Below are 20,188 nucleotides of genomic sequence, written 5' to 3' on the forward strand. Positions count from 1 at the left end.
TTATTTACAGAGCATTAATGAAAGGGTGTACAAACACAGGGCCGGGATATTTATAGGTTTTAATCCTATGAAACAAAATAAAATTATGCGTCACTGAGCAATTCACTATAATTAAATTCATGTCAAAAGGAAGCCACAATTCAACTGGCTGGGGTCAGTAAATACAACTATTTTGGCAAAGGAATCTCAATGGAATGTGTAATCTGAATATTTGTGGTGACATTAACACTTAATATACAAACCCCAATTCCAATGAAGTTGGGATGTTGTGTAAAATGTAAATAAAAACAGAATACAATGATTTGCAAATCATTTTCAACCTATGTTCAATTGAATACACTACAAAGACAAGATGTTTAATGTTCAAACTGATAAACTTTATCGTTTTTTTTGCAAATATTAACTCAATTTGAATTTTATGCCTGTGACACGTTCCAAAAAAGCTGGGACAGGGGAAACAAAAGCCTGGGAAAGTTGAGGAATGCTCAAAAAACACCTGTTTGGAGCATTCCACAGGTGAACAGGTTAATTGTAAACAGGTGAGTGTCATGACTAAAAGGAGCACCCCCTGAAAGGCTCAGCAAGGATGGGGTGAGGTTCATCACTTTGTGAACAACTGCATGAGAAAATAGTCCAACAGTTTAAGAACAACGGTTCTCAACGTACAATTGCAAGGGATTTAGGGATTTCATCATCTACAGTCCATAATATCATCAAAAGATTTGGAGAAATCTGGAGAAATCTCTGCACGGATGCGTCGAGGCCGAAAACCAACATTGAATGCCCGTGACCTTCGATCCCTCGGTGCATTAAAAACCGACATCATTCTGTAAAGGATATTGGCACGTGGGCTCAGGAACACTTCGGAAAAGCATCGTCAGTTCACACAGTTCGTCGCTACATCTACAAGTGCAAGTTAAAACTCTACTCACATGGTATAAGGGTGTGTTAGTGCCCATGGCATGGCTAACTTGCACATCTGTGAAGGCAGCATTAATGCTTAAAAGGTACACACAGGTTTTGGAGCAACATATGCTGCCATCCAAGCAGCGTCTTATTCAGAATGTGGCTTGGTCTTTGTCCTGCTTATTTCAGCAGGACAATACCAAGCCACATTCTGCATGGGTTACAACAGCGTGGCTTCCTCCTAAAAATGTGTGGGTACTAGACTGGCCTGCCTGCAGTCCAGACCTGTCTACCATTGAAATTATGTGGCTCATTATGAAGCACAAAATAAAACAACAGAGACCCCGGACTGTTGAGCAACTGAAGTTGTACATCAAACAAGAATGGGAAAGAATTCCACCTACAAAGCTTCAACAATTAGTGTCATCAGTTCCCAAATGCTTATTGAGTGTTGTTAAAAGGAAAGGTGATGTAACACAGTGGTAAACACGTCCCTGTCCCAGCTTTTTTGGAACGTGTTGCAGGCATCAAATTCAAAATAAGTGAATATTTGCAAAAAAAACAATAAAGTTTATTAAATGTCTTGTCTTTGTAGTGTATTCAATTGAATATAGGTTGAAAAGGATTTGCAAATCATTGTATTCTGTTTTTATTTACATTTTACACAAAGTCCCAACTTCATTGGAATTGGGGTTTGTAGATGTAATCGTTAAGTATCTCTCTATCACGCACGCACACACACAGGCACGCACGCACGCACGCACTTTACATTGCAGCCAGACCATGAACTCACTTTTCTCCCTGTAGTTTGTTGGTTTTCACAATCAGGTCCTGGGTTTGCTCTTTGGCAGCCTGTTGAAAAAACAACAACAATGTTTCTGAAAAAATGTACAGAATACATGGCCTGACTTTATGAAGTGGTCAAAAGAAAGGCATTAATCTGCCATGACAAAGATCATTCCATGCATTTGGTGCAACTTGTAACCGAGGTAATGGTTGTCCAAGCTGTGAACATAATATACTGTTGGGATTTTTATTAATACAGCCAAAAGTTTAAACACACCTTCAACCTGTTGGTCATCTCTTCACAACAGGTGCTCATAGCCTGGACGTCCTCATGAACACTTTCAAGCTCCTGGGGAAAAACAGGTAAAAGTTATAACATATTGGTAAGTGTAAAGGCACGTTATAAACTAAATGCTCTTTCTGAGTTTCTGTGAGTTCAAAATTATATCATGCCAATGGTGATCAAGGTTCTGTCAGGTTAAAGTAACACACATTTGTGCTATTGCAAACAAAATGTGAAGTAGTGTTTGTACACAGGAAACATATCTAAACCTTAAAAAGTGCCTTGCTTTGTAAAAACAAGTTAGAGGCATTTTACAACAGTAAACTTGTCAGTCAACATATGAATTCTTTATGATTTATATGATCATTTGACACAGAATTATAAAATGTGATTCTATAATTGAATTCTAAAATCACTGCAGAAAAAATTTATCTTGTTAAATAGTGTGGGACAGAAAGCAAATGTCTCTGTGTCATTTTACATTTTTAATTGTTCAAAGATGATGTTGCACTTGTAGCAGTGGGTGCGAAGTGCAATTCTACATTACCTCTTTTACGTCTTTGAATAGCAGTGCAAACTCCTCGTTGATGGACAGGCTTCGCTTTTCTATGTCACCGCGGAGATTTCTTCTGGTGCGTAAACTGTTCTCCGTAAAAAACACGGACAGCGCCTTCAAAGCCTCCAGCATCTCCTGAAAGAGCAGAAGGAGAAATATGACTGAATATGACTGAGCAGTGTATTGTCTGGGTAAAATGGTGAAATGATTAAATGTTGTGTTTAAGGCTCAGTTACAGTAAAGCAATGCAGTTTTCTGAATGTCATTGACTGTTCTAATCAACATCTCTACCTGCTGGGTCACAATACCCATGTTACTAATGATTGTTTATCAAATGTTCCTTATGTGTAATGAAAGCACCAACAGTTATCCCCAAAATATCCTCAAATGATCAATAAATGAGGTATTTATCAAAAAAATAACGTGAAAGACATGACATTATGTCTGATTATCTGAGGTTTTTGTGTCATGTGCAGAATATGACACAATTCAATCTCTTTGACAACTTTATCTTGACAAATAAAAGAAAATCAATCATTGGGATTTATGGGGAAGTTTTGCATGCAAAATAAAAATTGTAATGTAATTTGAAAAACGGCAATGCAACATTGCATTTGACTTGAATCAAAACCCTTGGTATTACAATTTTCATATTGCTGTATTCTCGACACATGAAAGGCAAATGAACATTGTATGTATCTATTTGGAGACACAATTTGAATGTAGGTAAATGTGAAGTTAAATACAACTCCATTTGCCATTTAGCAAATTACATTAGAATTTCATGCAATTTACTCGCACTATACATCCATAGTGATTAGTGTGGGGTAAGTGTACATTGAGCTGTCCGACCTTTCATATTCTTATTGTTATTATTACTATTTGATTGACATTTTCTAATTAGGATACGCATGGTAGTTACGCAGTGTTTGCATATTATCATATTTCAGTGGATGCAGTCTTCCTTCCTGGTACTTTTCGCACACTATTTGATGCAAACTATGGTTTCAGACATATAGTATGCTACGCCATTTCGGACGCAGCTAGACACCAGGCTATACAAATAAAGAAAGCTTATTATTATTGTTGCCATTACTATTATTGGATAGCAGTGTATGCCACCATTTAATCGACTTGATATTTAGATCTTGACAAATAACATACAAGTCAGTGTCTGAGATCAGGATATGATGGGCTGCGAGTGGTCGTAGTTTCACCTTGTCATTGTCCAGCCTCGTCTCCAGAACCTTGTTGAGCTTCCTGGACAGCGGGTTGTTGGGCTGCGGAGCCACATTTGCGTTCTGTTTCATGGCAGGCCCGTCACTGGACATGTCTACTTTCATTTCAGCCATTGTAAACAAACGCTCTCCACGTCAACTTCCAGGAAGCTGTTCGGTACGTCACGAAATAGCGTCCGTGTCGCTGCACTACAACGAAGAAAGGTTCCGGTGTTAGGTAGCGATCAATGGGGTCCGCTCCGGAAAAAACACATTAGAAATAATGATCAACAAATGAGTCTGTGAATGAATAAATTAATGAATAAACAACTAAATAAAGTAATGAATTAATTAATCAATATATGCATTTATTAATTTATTAATTTATGGATTAAGTAATTAATTAACAAATACATCACAACCCACCCTTCACCCATAGAAATTAAATGGGCAAGACCCCTAATAATAATAATTATAACAACAACAATAATAATAATAATAATAATAATAATAATAATAATAATAATAATAACAATAATAATAATAATAATAATAATAATAATAATAATAATAATAATAATAATAAATAGATAGATAGATGGATAGATAGATAAATAGATAGATAGATAGATAGATGGATGGATAGATAGATAGATGGATAGATGGATAGATAGATAGATAGATAGATAGATAGATAGATAGATAGATAGATAGATAGATAGATAGATAGATAAATAGATAGATGGATGGATGTACTTTTACAGTCATAACAACTCCCTTACAAATATGCTATGCAGTTAAGGAACAAACAATCTCAAAAGTAAGAAATCGTATGTAGGTGCATGCAGAGCAGAGAGCTTGACACGTCGACAATATGTTCATTTGTGAAGCAGCAGCAGAGCTCTGTCAGAGCTCTGCAGATAAAAAGAAACAAGACTATTGATTAAAATTAAGAGATTATTTAATGAGACTTTTTCCTGATCTATCAGCAGTTCCGATAACTGCAATGTAAACGGTTCTGGGGTCATCTCCCAATAATATTTAGTGTAGATGTAATTTCCTGTGTTCTGAAATAATATATAATGTGGTTTAATGGTTCTATCTGGTTATTGCCACAAGAGAAAATTAGGTGATTTAATCCAGATTTCTCTGAAAATATGGTCAGGACTTTTCAAGTGAATGGGCACGACAGTATCTGCAATCAGGAGGGATTTGATATTGGGTAATTTAACAGTGCCAGAGTTGTAGCACAAATGATATAAGGAGGACCTGAGGGAGCTATAGTAACTGCTTCATCTATGAGTGCTGATCAGGACAATAAAAGGACAATAAAAGATGGCCTTCTTGGCACATTGTCAGCCCCTTGCACCATAAAAGGTGTCCACAAAAAGTGTCCAACAAATATGTGATGATGTCTGGCTTCCAGCAGAACTTTAAACTTCCTTCAATAACTGCAGAGTGTTTCTGATGATGTCCTCTCTTCCTGAGAAATGTGTTTCTCATTTTCTAAAATGTTTCTGTGCAATTTTAAAAAATGTGTCCATCTCGTTCACACAACAGGAGAAGGCAGAGATGGGTTTCTCTGCGATGACATTTTGAGATGTACACACAGAAAAAAAACATTGTGTGTGTGTATATATATATATACTGTATATATATATATATATATATATATATATATATATATATATATAGTGTATATATATATAATATATACTCTCTCTCTCTCTATATATATATATATATAGCTATATAGATAGGTATAGATAGGTGTAGAGGCATAGAGGTATAGATTAATATAAATATATACTGTGTGTAAACAGTATATACTGTGTGTGTATATATATATATATATTTATATACATATACTGTATATTCATATATGTACATATATACTCTATACATATGTACAGTATATATTTATACAGTATGTTTGTATATGTGTGTATATATATATATACACACAGTATATACTGTTTACACAAAGTATATATTTATATATTTGTATATATACAGTATATGTATATACTGTATATACAAAGTTCAAAGTGTTTTATTTGTCAAGGGTACAGTACAACACAAGGTCATTCAGTACAATGAAATTCTTAGGGGATGACCGGCAACAACTACATAGTGGGCATAAAAAGATAAAATAACAAGGCAAAAATAAGGAGAAAAAATACATTTTTTAAATAAAACAAGAGTCAAATATAAAAAAAGTAAGAGTCGAGTTACAAGTACGGGCAGGAGGTCGCAGTGTATGTACATAAAATTAAAATAAGAAAATAATCCTAAAACAGAAACTAATGATTGGTCATTGGACATTGTAGCAGTGCAGTACATTTGCACTGTATACATATAAACATATGTATACAGTATATAAATATAGCTATATAGATAGGTACAGTTGTATAGATAGGTGGATATAGATTGATAGCTGTATAGTTATATATGTACTGTACGCAGATCGATAGATAGATTAATATATATGCATATATACTGTGTGTATATATATATATATATATATATATATATATATATATATATATATATATATATTCTATATATATATATATATATATACACATATATACGTTTATATAAACATATATACTTAAAGTCAAAATTGTTATACCAAATACTGTATATAGCTATATACACACCTATATTTATATTACATCTGTATATAAGGTAAAATAATCTTAAAATTCTGCATCTTTATTTATCCAATATTTACCTTGATATGTCTATATCTTAAAGTAAGTTGTAAATATTAATGTCTGTAATTTAGTTTATCTTCAGTATACCTCTACTTTCTGTATGCTCACTTTATTTACTAATTATATTATATAAACTGCTCTTGCTTGAAATGTAAAAGCAAGGTAAACATATAAACACATGGTTCCCATTCCTCCCATTCCTAGAGAGAGGGGTTGAGGGAGAGGGAGGGGGGGGAGTCAGGGAGAGGGAGAGGGAGAAAGGGTTAGAGAGGGGAAGGGAGAGAGAGGGGAGGAAAGGGAGAGAGAGGGGAAGGGAGAGAGAGGTGAGGAAAGGGAGAGAGAGGGGAAGGGAGAGAGAGGTGAGGAAAGGGAGAGAGAGGGGAAGGGAGAGAGAGGGGAAGGGAGAGAGAGGGGAAGGGAGAGAGAGGGGAGGAAAGGGAGAGAGAGGGGAAGGGAGAGAGAGGGGAGGAAAGGGAGAGAGAGGGGAAGGGAGAGAGAGGGGAGGAAAGGGAGAGAGAGGGGAAGGGAGAGAGAGGGGAGGAAAGGGAGAGAGGGGAAGGGAGAGAGAGAGGGAGAGAGTGAGGGGAAGGGAGAGACGGAGAGTGACGGAGAGAGAGGGGGAGGGAGGGAAAGGGAGAAAGGGGGAGAGATAGAGAGAGGAAGAAAGGGAGAGAGAGAGGGAGGCAGAGAGGGAGAGAGTGAGGGAGAGAGAGAGGGAGGCAGAGAGGGAGAGAGTGAGGGAGAGAGAGAGGGAGGCAGAGAGGGAGAGAGTGAGGGAGAGAGAGGGGGAGGGAAGGGAGAAAGGGAGAGAGAGAGGGAGGGAGAGAGGGAGAGAGTGAGGGAGAGAGAGAGGGAGGCAGAGAGGGAGAGAGTGAGGGAGAGAGAGGGGGAGGGAAGGGAGAAAGGGAGAGAGAGGGAGGCAGAGAGGGAGAGAGTGAGGGAGAGAGAGGGAGAGGGAAGGGAGAGAGTGAGGGAGAGAGAGGGGGAGGGAAGGGAGAAAGGGAGAGAGAGAGGGAGGGAGAGACAACGAGAGAGGGGGGGAGGGAGGAGGAGGGAGACAGAGGGAGAGAGAGACAGGGAGAGACAGGGAGAGAGGGGGGGGGGGGGGCGATAGAGAGGGAGGGAGAGACAGGGAGAGGGGGAGGGTGGGAGTCCAGCCCCTGGGTGGGACTGGTGCTCCGCTGCTCCGTAGGTTCCTCCTCAGTTCCTCCTCCTCTCGGGCTGGATCTCACTCAGAACACCCCGGACCCAACAGCACCCGGACCCGGGCTCGCACCCCCCGTCGGCGCGGAGCGCAGAGGGACACGGAGCGTCGAGCGGAGCGGCTGTTCGATCGCTCGCCGTCCGCCCGCGGATCGCCAACCCCGGCTGCGTCCGTTTCCCGGACCGTGCTCCTCGGCAGAAGAGAAAGTTTGTGTGTGACTCGCGGGACCGGACGGGACGGATGGGAACCCCGTCCGGACACGGAGCGGACTCTGCTTTCTGATCCTCTCTGCACCATGTGAGTTGCTCTCGTTCTCTGCCCCCACAACACTCCTCTCGTCTTCCCGCAACATTCCTATAATAATAACAATCATAATGATTGCATTGCGTTACGCGCAATGCAATCAAACCCTGCGCGACGACACGAAAATATTCACATAATAATAATAATAATAATAATAATAATAATAATAATAATAATAATAATAATAATAATATCATGTTAATTCACGTGATTGTCGTGACGGAACCCAGTGGCTGCACCGCGTCCCTCCCGCACGCTCCCTTCAGACCACGGCGGCGTGTCTCGGAAATGCTTCTTTCTGGGTTTTCCTGCCTAAATCTCGAGGCTGCAGCAGAAGTCACTGCGTTCGGATCCGCCGTCTCGTCTTCAAAGCAGCTCGTGTTCCAAAGTCGAGGAGGCGCGTTGCGGTCCGTTCCCAGAAAGTACAAACACCCTGACGCGGAATCATTCCAGTAAAAGTGAAAGTACCTCATTGACATTTCCACTACAGTCAAATCATGTCATTAGTTTGCTCTTAAAGTATTAAAAGTTAACATGAAAGTAGTGTATCCAGTGCCCTGATATAACGGAGCCTTAAATACACGATTAAGGTCCTACTGTACAGTATACTGAATAAATATAAAGATACTTGCTTGATATCAGTGGATTAACAGTCAAGTCTCCGAAACTGAATATAAGTGCATGTACTGTACTGGGATGCTCAAATGCAGAGAACTAATTTCCTACGGAGGAATTAATAAAGCCTTCAAAATACAGAGAGTAAAGTAAGCGTAGATACTTGAAGAATGTACTGAAGTACTTTCCACTACTGTTGGTGAACTTTAATAGCCGATGATAACCATTAAGGCATGCAGTTTAATGTGTACTGTTTATGACCTTATTGAAGCGATCCTCGTCTAATCGTTTGGAACTTAGTTACTGATTAAAAGCCTGCGACCCCATTTGAAAGTTTCAACCATTATCCATATGAGAGTTTATCATAATTTCCAAAGGCTCCCACTGCTCCTGGATGTCCTGTCTTGACCGGGCCTCCCTCCCTCCCTCTCTCTCGTTGGTATCAGGGACCGAGCTGAGCACTGACGCCGTTGGATGCTCGGGTCAGTTCAGCTCAGGCGCAGACGGAGGACGAAGCTTCACCGTGACTCTTCCTCTACCTGCCAGCTCCCTTAGAACCCCTCCGGGGGGCGGTTTTCTCCGTCAGACCATGGCCTCCAGTCTGACCTGCGCGGGCGTGGCCTGGGCCCTGCTGTCCCTGCTGTGCGCCGCCGCCAGCTGCGTGGGCTTCTTCATGCCCTACTGGCTGCTGGGCACCCAGATGGACAAGCCTGTGTCCTTCGGCACGTTCCGCCGCTGCTCGTACCCGGTGCGGGACGAGGAGCGGCAGGCCACGGTCATGCTGGAGCAGTGCGGCCGCTACGCCTCCTTCCAGGGCATCCCCAGCCTGGAGTGGAGGATCTGCACGGTGGTGACGGGCGTGGGCTGCGGCCTGCTGCTCCTGGTGGCCCTGACCGCCCTCATGGGCTGCTGCATCTCGGACCTCATCTCCCGCACCATCGGCCGCGTGGCCGGGGGCATCCAGTTCGTCGGGGGTAAGTGTCGGCCGGCGGCGGCTTTGGACTTTTCCTTTACATTCATTGCGTATTTTGTGTTTGGCAGCGCTTCAAAGAACTGCTGAGAGCGCAGGCGTATTTCCAACTCAACGAAGCGTGCTTGGCTGAATTTCACACAATGTTCCTCCCCACTGTCTCTTCACACTTGTTTGGCTGGCCCCCAGAAGCCCCCAGAAGCCCCCTTCCAACACAAGAGCGGCTTTCCACGCTGCAGCCCAAACCCTCTCAAAACGTTTGTTTAATTGGTGTGTTTGTTGTTGGTTTCCAGTTGGTGGATGCCGGCTCGCTGTTGGTTTTGCTGGTGTGTGTGTGTGTGTGTGTGTGTGTGTGTGTGTGTGTGTGTGTGTGTGTGTGTGTGTGTGTGTGTTTGTGTGTGTGTGTGTGCGCGCGCGCTGACTGTGGGCTTTGCGCGTGTGTTCTTCTTGGACGTGAGCGTGTCAGGACGGTTGTGAAGGAATCTGCGCTCCTCCGTCTCCTCCAGCTTCCCTCTGCCCCAGTTTACGGAGCCCAGCGCCTCTCCAGCTCTCTTATTATCTAAAAATGTTTGCTCACATACTGTGGTACGCCGCGCTGCTATTTACAATCCCCACCGCTGTAAGTTTGGCTTTGGGAAGTGAAGTGACATAAAAGCAGGTTGCAGGCAGATTTGACAGAGCCGTCGGGCTTTTTTCACGAGGATAAACTTTCAGAGGGCCACCGCAACCTGTCATGTCCTCCTTCCAAAGGCTTAGTAGCGCAGATACACGCTTATTAATGATTTATGACACTAAGGATGAATCAGGAAAAGAAGTTGTCACTTCTATGTGGAGGTACTTCACAGCTTGCAGCAAAGCATATATTCAGCAATACAGCCAGTTGCTATTTTGAGACGGGATTAGGAAGAGAAATGTCTGTCTGTCTTGGTTTCTCCATCTCGCTCCGAAATCCAGATGGGTTGAGAGCGAGGAGGAGCGCTCGGATGTTTCAGAACTGGGGAGTGTTTGACCCAAAGGGCGGCGGTGATAGCTGCAGCTGGGAAAAGGGGGATTTGGACCGCGGGCTGCACACTGTACTGTCTCCCATCACTTTACTAAATGGGAGCAGGGAAATATCCTGGCGGGCGAGAGAACCGAGAGAGAGAGCGAGAGAGATAAAGATACCCTGCGATAAAAAACACTTCACAGCTACAGTGACTGCCAGGCATTTACTTCTCATTATCAACAAGCGAGCACCTAAATAAACAAGGAATCCGCAGCAGCGGGCCAAAGTTTGGTGAACAGATGTAGGATCGAATTTCAGTGATTTATGAGAATGAGACGGAGGAACGGCCAGGCATGCAGTACACACAGCCAGCCATGTCAGTTCAGCAGATGGAGGAGAATTGGTCAATTGTCTGGAGTCTTCCTCTATTGTGTCCCCCCACGCTGTTCCATTATATGCAAATGAAGAGGCCCCTGGATCACCACCTTAGAACGGCCCCATGAAGTGAGGTGAAGAGAGGAATCAGTGTCTCTGGGTCGTTTTATCAGTGAACAGTAACAGTTGTAGGGGTAGTAATGACAGTGGTTGTATTGTTGTAAAAGTCTTGATGCAGGCGAGGTTTTCTCGTCCACATGGTAAGGCCACGCTCCAGTCTTCAGCCCGGACCTGGAACCACCAAAGGCCTCCGATCTGAGCCCGTCCTCTGGTGTTGAAGGGGTTAACTGCCCCGGGATGTCGTCAGGCGTTTAGACTGTAACTTAAATGTGACTTGTGGAATTCGGAGCCAACCGGTCTACGACGCTGTTGCTGTTGCCGCTGCAAGGCCCAAACGTGATTCTGCAAAGACGCACATAAACAACCTCTGCGTACTCATACAGAGGAGGCTTTTTATGGAAGAGTTGGCGCCTCCACACCCTGCACCTCCGTGGTCCTGGGCGTCAGGTAAAACATCCGGTGGCTCTGGGGTTGGACCCGACGAAACCCAACATGCAACTACGACAGAGACTAATCACACACAGCTGCATTTTCTTTACATTTTTGAGTCGTGAGGTTTATTTTTCAGGGTCTAAAACGAGTTTCCAGGTTTCTGTTTTGTTTCCTGTACATTCTGATTTATTAAATACGACTTTACCTTGAGTGCACACGCTGTAGTTACATGCAAAGTACTTTGGCAGACACCCCTGGGAACATCTGTTGGCAGACCTAGAAGCATGTTTTGGGTGGTAGCGTGATTTAATATTACGCGTCATGTTTTGCTGACGAGAAACCGTGCGTGCTGAGGAGGGCAAAACCAAAACGTTTGGAAGCGTGGGAGACCGTCAGGATGATCAAAGACGAGGCGCGGCACTCGCCCGCGTTTCCCATCGTGTGCGAATAAAACAAGTCACCGCGTCGTGTTCCTGCGGCGTCCACTGTCCTGGGAACTGAACGAAATCACCCTCAATTGGTTTTTGACTCGACCAAATACATTGAAAACCTCTGAGTTCAAGATCAAATGCCTTTTAGAGATAGAGACGCTGCTCTTGGGGCAGAAGGACCTTGTTGATGTTTCCCGGAAATTGGCTGAATCACCGCATCGTCCCAAGTCGAGCTGAAATCACTCACCACCAATGATGACGCACAGGAGCGGTTGTGCATGAAATGATGTTGGGTCAGCGTTCAGGACACATCTAAAGGGGGTTTGCATGAGAGGCAGGTCTCCTCGGCGACCTCTGCGGCTCCAGGAAATGCTTGCAACACTTGGGAACAGCTTCCCCGGGGATGATGAAATAAGTTTGAAACAGCTCAGCACAGCGGAGCTCTCAGAAATAACAAACGGGTTTCGGTCAGCGGAGGAACCGGGGAGTCAAAACCTCGGCTTTATATTGGAAAATACCAAGACACCTCGGCATTTTGTTATCTTAAAGCATGAATAACACAACCGGTGCCACGGGGTCCGACACCGCTTCGATGGAATGAGATGATATGAATCTACGTTCACAGCTGCCTCCTGATGTTTCCACAGGAGATTGCAGAGAATCTCATGACACACTTGTCATCCACAGGCCCCTTGTTTACCCTCTTCTTATTTTATACACGGTGCTCATGCACTATCCTTTTTAAGACCTCTTCGTTTTCACTGGTTTGTTTTTGTTTTTTTTATTCATTGTTCGTGTGAGAAATGCAAACAGAGAAGGTCCAAACAAGAGAGAGTTGGCAAACACCATCTGCTTGTTGGAGATTGTTCCTGTGAGATAGAGGCCTTTGAGAACCAAACTGAGCTAATACAGAGTAGTGTCACCCCCCCTTAAGGTGACCTGCAGTGAATGCCTGGTGTATGCAGTACAGTGTCTGCATTGTATAGACCATGTAATGCAATAAAATGTTCTGCTTCTCCTTGTATTATGCCTTTGGCTGAAAACGTACGTCAGCGGCATGAGCCTGAGTCGTAAATTAAAGAGTTTTGACGAATTGCAGATGGGTCTGTCTTTATATGAGGGCTTCAGTGATGTTGCCACGACTGGGTCTGGCAGAGGAGCATGTTGTCCTGCTGGAAAGCCACGCTGCCACAGCCTCTGGCTTTGTCCTGGTGCCGGCTCTGTGAGCTGCTGCCAGCTGGATCGCACCCAGTCCCGCATTGTGCGCTTCCACTCTCCTCCAACCAACCAGTTCCAGCTTGAGAGGTACAGGAGAAAGGCTCCGGGTGAAACGCCCCTTTCTCTGGAAAAGGGAAAACCCTGTCTTTTGCGGCACTGTTTTAATGTCACTAGGGCACGGCTGCCTCCAGCCCCTCGGGTTTGACACTTGTAAGGGAAGTGGGTGAAGGTCCCTCCGGTGCCAGCCTCCTCTTTTGATATGAACTTCTAGAAGCTGAATTGTCTGTATTCTCTCCTTCCTGAGGGCTGCCAGGTTGATGTGACAATGATGGACTGCACAGTATTTTCTGCCATGTAGACATTGCATAAAGCTAATTACTCAGCTCTGGGCAATATGGTCAGGCGGCTAAATGCTGCTACTTGGCAGCAGACAAGAAGGCTTGTGTAAAAAATGTTAAGAATGCCAGGCCGCGTGTAGCGCACGTCTCAGATCACAGTATTGACCTTTGACTTGTTGCTGAGAAATGTTCAACCCAGGAAAGACCCAGCAACGCTTGGTGGGCTCGTGTGGAAGTTTGTTGTGTGGACCGCAAATTCACCATTGAAACTCGCTGGCCAGTTGACAATATTATCTAACGCCGGCTCCCAGAATTTGCCTTCCGCGTCGGAAGGTTCCGGGATCGCGGTAGTGTAGTGTTCCGAGGTCCCGCGTCTGAAAGGGGAGTAATTGCTTTTATTGCTTTTTCCGGCCATTGATGGTTATAAAGTGGACGTCTCTTCCTCCGAGGTGATTGATCGCCCGGAGTGCAGTCCGCTCATGCCGCGGTCGCTCGGCGAGGCCGCTTTTTTCTGCTCAGCCTTCAATTCCCTCACCACCAACGGGGCTGTTTGCAGTCGGACGGACGGCAGTTGAGTGCAGTCCGTGGAGCGTAGGAAGTCTATTTCCTTTATAAAAAAATACCTACGGTGTAGCTTTCACCCGCTCTCCGGCGACAGATCTCCCCCTGCTCTCCCACCTCTCTCCCTGCCCCTATCATCTGAGGGTCACGCCTGCACTATTTTCATTACCCTCAATCTGTAGGTCATCATCTCGGCCTCGTGTCACCTTTCCCCTAATTCCTCCCTCTGTCCGCCAAGCTCCCTCACTCCCTCTATCTCCGGGTCCCTCCGTCCGCTCTCCTCCTCCTCCTCCGCCTCCTCCTCCTCCTCCCTCGGGCTGTGCACAGTGCTGTCTGGTGCAGGAACTGAAAAACATATTGGTTGAGTGCTCAGTGGCCCAAGTGGTGGACCTTGGCTGACAAACAGAAAGAGAGAGACAGAGAGATGCGTGAAGAGAAAAGAGAAACAGAGTGAGAGAGAGACAGGGCGGAAAGCCCAGCTTCAACAGGGATTTGGTTTTGTCAAACAGGAAGTCTGGGAAACCAAAGGACAGACAGGAAGGGTTATTTCAGTCTGTTCTGCTGTTAAGTCATTGTTTTTACTGCCACAACACCAGGCCGGTCGCCCGTCGCTCACAAGAGTTACTGTCGTCTGGACTTACGTGTCCCCAGTCAATCTACAGTAAACCATAATAACCTGGAGTAGTCTGACGGCTGGGGCAGATCAATGGCTTTTTTATGAAGAATATTTTACATTCTATATGTTCTCCATTCTTCATTCACAGAGTCCATTAAAAACATACTGTACTTCTGATTAAAATGCAGAGCTGTTCCAAGTACATACTGTACGCATACAGGCTGCCAGTTATCAATAAAGGGAACATTTTCCATTCACTCCAGCAATGAAGTAGCCTCCAGTTGGCCAGCTCGCCTTGTTTACGCGTCTTGATTTGGACATAGTGTGTTATTACCGTTGGGGTCAGTTGGACCAATGGAATCATTTCCTTTTGCTACGTGAGGTGGGGTCCTCTTTGGCGTTCAAAAAGTACTGTATCCCAGACCCACCTAGGGATATGCCCACATGGGATGCTCCAACCTGCTTTATATTTTCATTTAAACGATGTGCTCGGTTTGCAAATGCAATAACAGTGAACGGAGAGTGGAAAAGGGAGAATGGGTTCCCCACACAGCGACCACAGCAGCTACTGGTGAAAGTGAGTGACAGTGTACTGACGTACTGCACCGAGGTAAGGGACATAAACAGTGAAATGTTCTATCAAACGTCCATAGTGTAAAAAACGTGCATTCTTAGCCCGAAGATGGTCTGGTCACGGTCCGAGCGAGAGGGAGGCAACTCTGTGAATGATTAAGTGCATGACACGGTTCAGCGCTGTTGTTGTTCTGCTGCCGACCCGGAGAGCACACTGGGCGTACTGTATGTGAATGGATGAATCATCACTGATGCAGACGCTAAACAGAGGGCAAAGCGTCCACTCCACTTTATCGCCGATGACTTGGTGCTGACACACACGTGGTCGAGGGCCCGGCGGATGGCTCTGTCACACCCTGACTACAGGCTAGGTCACAGTGCAGCTGCACAGAGCAGCATGTCGACCTAGTGCACTTCTAACTTGGCTGGAAGAATATATAAAAAAAAAAAAAGTATGACGAATATTTACACTATATATTATAGGATATATTCAGTAGTATAATCCAACATTAGAGGGTCCAATTCATGGAAGGTTCTTAGAGGCCTTGTTTTCAAATAAACCACTCTTGTATTTCTGAAGCTCAAGGTCCTATACTGTTATCATTAAGTTAGACGACAAATTTGTGTCTCACAATATACTTTCATCAGATCAACGTTTATTTAGCAGTTCTGGTTCTATCAGGACGTTAAATTGCCTATTCTATGTGCCCCCACTCTGCAGTGACAGAGCAAAGTAGAAAAAATAAAGAAAGACGGTTACAAGGGAATTAAAGTCCACTGTAATGTGGATTGAGTCTGGTTTGAAAGTTATCCCTGTGGCAGACAAAGATTTATCACATTAGACATAAACATAAAGAGAAAGCTACAAACGAGAAGCATGGAACAAAAAAAAAAAAAAAAACACAAAGCAAATGCGAGTTGTTGTTGATTTTTCCAACATCGCTGTGAATTATGTCTAATAAGGAATGAAAAAGATGGAAGGCCCAGGCGTGACCTGCTCGACACCGCTTAGTGAGCCACTGGGGCGTGAGTGGGTTGAATAAATGAATGAAGTATGGATTCCATGGATTGGGCGGGAGTCCTGCGGGATGGAGCACTTCGCTCAGTATTCCTGGCGTGTCGTACAGTTGGAGAGGCGCCTTGGCTTTAACACTACGGTTAATTATACCCTGTTCTCACTGGAGAAGGGGGAGTGTGGGGTCAATACTTATTTTCTGCTGCTTTCCCACAGGTCAAGTAGCAGGCCAGCGGGGAAATAGGATAGGGGCTAGACGTATGGAGACAGATCTGCAACAAAAAGCAACAAAGAGCAGAGTCTATTTGTGGCATTCGTCGAAAGAATCCCCAGCTACAGAATGGATTCAGTTTCCTCGCCCTTAACCCTTAAATAACATACTTTTCTAACCTCCTTATCCTGTGGTGCCAGTGTCAACTGCAGAGTTTCATTTTTTTTTTCCCATTTCAGTGTGATTCCCCTTGAGAGAGAGAATGGCTGAGAACCTAAATCTATGCTACGGCTATTGCTCCCGCCACAACTACTGCTGCCGCTGGAGATGCTGCTCGTGCTCCTGCCATCACTATTACCACGCCTTCAAAAGGCTCCGCAGTGAGTCGCGGCATCCCAAAACCACCACCCTCCTTACCCCCATCCGGCACCCTCAGCCTCCACTATTCCATGTCTACATGCATAGTGACAATCCTAAACTTCCACCACAAGCACTGCGTAGACATGTCCAGTGGCGACCCTTCATCCCTCACCACCCCCACCACCAGCACCGTCCAGGCCTCCCAGTGACTTATCCCTACAATGCATGCTCAGTGGTCGGTGGAGGCCTCCTCGCTGGCTGCCATGTATCCTCAACTACCACGACCAGTACTGCGCGGGCTGAATCCTCGGTACTGGTGATGCATGCTCAGTAGTACCGGCTCTATACTACTGCTACTGCACCCATTCTTTTGTTTCATATGGAGTCGATTATTTGCTCAAGCGACCGCGGAAATGGTACAAATGTGAGGGAAATGATGAACGATGACGTGACTTCCCAGGCCTACCCCAACCCCACCCACCCTACCCCCAGGGGCGTAGGAAAAAATTTAAATGTGGAGGGGACAACTTGATGGGTACTATTTCTAAATATGGTGCACAAAAGTAAGTCTTTTAAATTGTTACGTGTAAGGGGGGCATGTGGGCTGGAGTCAGTTTGTGCTCATGTGTTCTCCTGTGCAATGTTTCTCAGTGCACGTTTAAATGATGGCTCAAAGCACACAGGAGGTGCAGAATTTGACATTCTGGGCATCTGCAAGTTTGACTTTGCATTTGTGTGTGTGTGTGTGTGTGTGTGTGTGTGTGTGTGCGTGTGTGCGCATAGGCTTGTCTGTGTTAATGAGGAATAATGCAGTGAAATTAGTCACAGTGAACTGTGCTTAAAACACTGAATCTGAGTGTGAGCTGTGCTGAGTGGGCGCGGAGACGTGTGAACGTGTCAGCACCGTCCCAAGAGGGCGTCGTCACGTCATTCTACATTGATATACGGTAACAGTCATTACCTTTAGGTCGATACATCAGTCTATAAGGAAGTGATGAGGGAATCTAGACAAAAATATACAATTTCTGAAAGGGTTTAAGTCTTTAATTCCTCGATGTAAGACATATAACAATCACATTTGTCGTCCATTATTTGACGTTTATCTGGATTTTTCTTCATAGGTGACGAAAAGTGATTGATTAACCAGACCTGTATCCCCCAGCGTGGGTGAACCATGATCTCAGTGTGCGTCGAAGCGTTTCAAGGTCCGTCTTTGCCGTCTGCCGGGAGGAATGTCGGCAATTTGGGCTGAAATATTTTCCGTCCCGCCCGACAGCCGACGCCCAGCTCCCTGTACCCACCACCACCACCAACGCAACTTCATTTCGCAGGTTTTTAATTAACGCTCTCACAGCTGAGCAGCAGGAGGAGGAGGAAGTGGAAGTGAAAGTGTTGCTTTGCACGCGCACAGGTTTCCTTCCACAGTTTCAAAGAAGTAGAAAATAAAACAGCTGTACGGCTTCCAGTCTAAATTTAGTCTGTCTGCTGTGAGCGCTCAGGTTGTCAGGTTGTTCCCTCGCAGGTAAAACCTGGAACGTCTGTCTGCCAAACACAAACGACCGAACCTAAAGACCTCTTTTGCATCGGCTCCTTGAAGCGTCGCAGGAAAATAAAGCGTTTGAGGTGCTGTACCGCGCTGAGAACCGCCGCGTCGTCGCGGCAACCTGACAGCTGGAGCGCTAATCTCCATTTCGGCGGCGGCGGCGGCGACCAGGGCTGCGGCTGCTGCACGGACTGGAGAGACTTTAATGTTTGAGCGGAACGCGAGGCGGCGTGACGGGGTGTGCTCGGCAGCTGGTGGGGCTCCTCCGATCGGGCTCGGCGGCAACAGGGGGCGGGGGTGTCGTGGGAGGGAGGGGGCGTCACGGCGGGGGAGGCCACGTTTGGAGAGCGACCCAGCGCCTGTTTGTGTGTTTTTGCATGTGTGGGTGAGTCCTGCAAAGATAAGCTATTTGGAGCTGCCAGTTCCGTCTTTCCACTTCCAGGGCTGAATGTGGGTCTCTGTCTCTGCAGATCTGGCTCTTCTGTTATCAAAGTGGGTTAATTATTTGATAAAAAAATGAACGTAGGTTTCTTCCTTTGCTCCCCAAGGCTTTTCTCCGGGAGGTTTTCCTTGCCTGGGTCGGGGTTAAGATTAGGGGATGCTGTTGATTTCTTTGTGAAGCGTGGAGCTGGTGAGATTGATCAGTCTTGAGAAATAAACTGGACTTGGCTGATTTTGGTCCAAATTGGTTGACATGAGAGAAGCCGTCTCTGCAGCGGACTTAAACCACTTAACTCGAAGGAGCATCCCGGCGGCAAATCAAGCTTCGGCCTGTTTCCTAGTGTGCACATCAATCCTGATCACTTCCCTGGCGACGGCTCAACGTGGCGGGAACACGCCCCAAAATGTGAGCGTGATGTATTTCTTTGTCTCTCGGTGGGCGAGCGCTTCGTCGCTGCTGTTGTGGTTCAAACTGTTCACGGAGCTAATTCAAACAAGCCTCCGGAGTGGAAGTCGCCCCACAGGTTGTGCTCGTCTATTTATACCTTCCGTAAGTAGAAAGTTGAGCTGCAAAAAGAGAAGGAGGCGTTGTTGACTGCACTTCCCCTGAACCCGAGAGAGAGAAGAGAAGAATTCAACCAGCGAAAAAAAAACAACAGCTGAAAAAAAACCAAAAAAAAAAACCCGTAACAAATCACAAGCCGCCAGAGCGGGAGAGCCCGAACCGGGGAAACGGTCCCGTGACCGGCGCGGCCCCGGAGGACTCGAGACGGGAGCAGCGCTCGGGTCGTTTTTTTTTCCAGGAGCCAGGGAGACCCGGGGGGCCCCGGAAAAGCACAACACAGCGTCTGTGGAATCTGCAGCGTGAGGACCGGGCTCTTTAAACGGGACACAGAAGGCAGCCGCCATATTCCAATGTGTTTATACAGTGCAGCCCCAGTGAACTGCCATATATAGGAATGTTTGACAGAGGAAACATGTTGGGGCTGGGGAGGGAGCCTCAAAATGAGAGAGGCAGCGTCCAGTTTGGCAAGTTGTAAGTAGAAAAAAAAAAAAAAACAAGACTTGAACGACTGATTAGAAGCTCAAGGTTTCCTCAGTGAAGCCAGGTTTGAAAAGCAGGCCGCATTGTTTTCCCAGCACAGCCTGATCGTTTGGGGCGTTAGTGCCGCTATCAGCGCCCGCACCTTATCTGGTTCCTCACCCGTCTGGAGCACTGGAGCACCAATTAGCAGGAACTGGCCCTCCTTCCTCCCTCCCTCCCTCCCTTCTTCCTCCCTCCTTCATCCCTCCTTCTTCCCTCCTTCCTCCTCCCTCCTTCCCCCCTCCTCCCTCCTTCCTCCCTCCTCCCTCCTCCCTCCTTCCTCCTTCCTCCCTCCTCCCTCCTCCCTCCTTCCTCCCTCCTTCCT

The 20,188-nt window shown here is 45.5% G+C and overlaps 2 protein-coding genes across 2 annotated transcripts in view; one reads left to right on the plus strand and one right to left on the minus strand.

Annotated features, from left to right (window-relative positions):
• cog6 (component of oligomeric golgi complex 6) overlaps nt 1–3,873 on the minus strand; it is a 45,214-nt gene extending 41,341 nt beyond the window's left edge. The window contains exons 1-4 of the mRNA XM_080006246.1: nt 3,749–3,873; nt 2,523–2,666; nt 1,970–2,041; nt 1,700–1,758 (exon numbers count right to left, since the gene is read on the minus strand). Of these exons, the coding sequence (XP_079862372.1) occupies nt 1,700–1,758; nt 1,970–2,041; nt 2,523–2,666; nt 3,749–3,862 (389 nt within the window). The 5' untranslated portion in view covers nt 3,863–3,873. The remainder of the gene's footprint in view (nt 1–1,699; nt 1,759–1,969; nt 2,042–2,522; nt 2,667–3,748) is intronic.
• A 3,780-nt stretch (nt 3,874–7,653) lies between these two features.
• LOC307235008 (LHFPL tetraspan subfamily member 6 protein) overlaps nt 7,654–20,188 on the plus strand; it is a 45,856-nt gene continuing 33,321 nt past the window's right edge. Inside the window, exons 1-2 of the mRNA XM_080006938.1 lie at nt 7,654–7,969; nt 9,037–9,564. Coding sequence (XP_079863064.1) covers nt 9,180–9,564 — 385 coding nt within the window. The 5' untranslated portion in view covers nt 7,654–7,969; nt 9,037–9,179. The remainder of the gene's footprint in view (nt 7,970–9,036; nt 9,565–20,188) is intronic.

Source organism: Zeus faber (genome assembly GCF_960531495.2).
Source record: "Zeus faber genome assembly, chromosome: 9".
Lineage (NCBI taxonomy): Eukaryota > Metazoa > Chordata > Actinopteri > Zeiformes > Zeidae > Zeus > Zeus faber.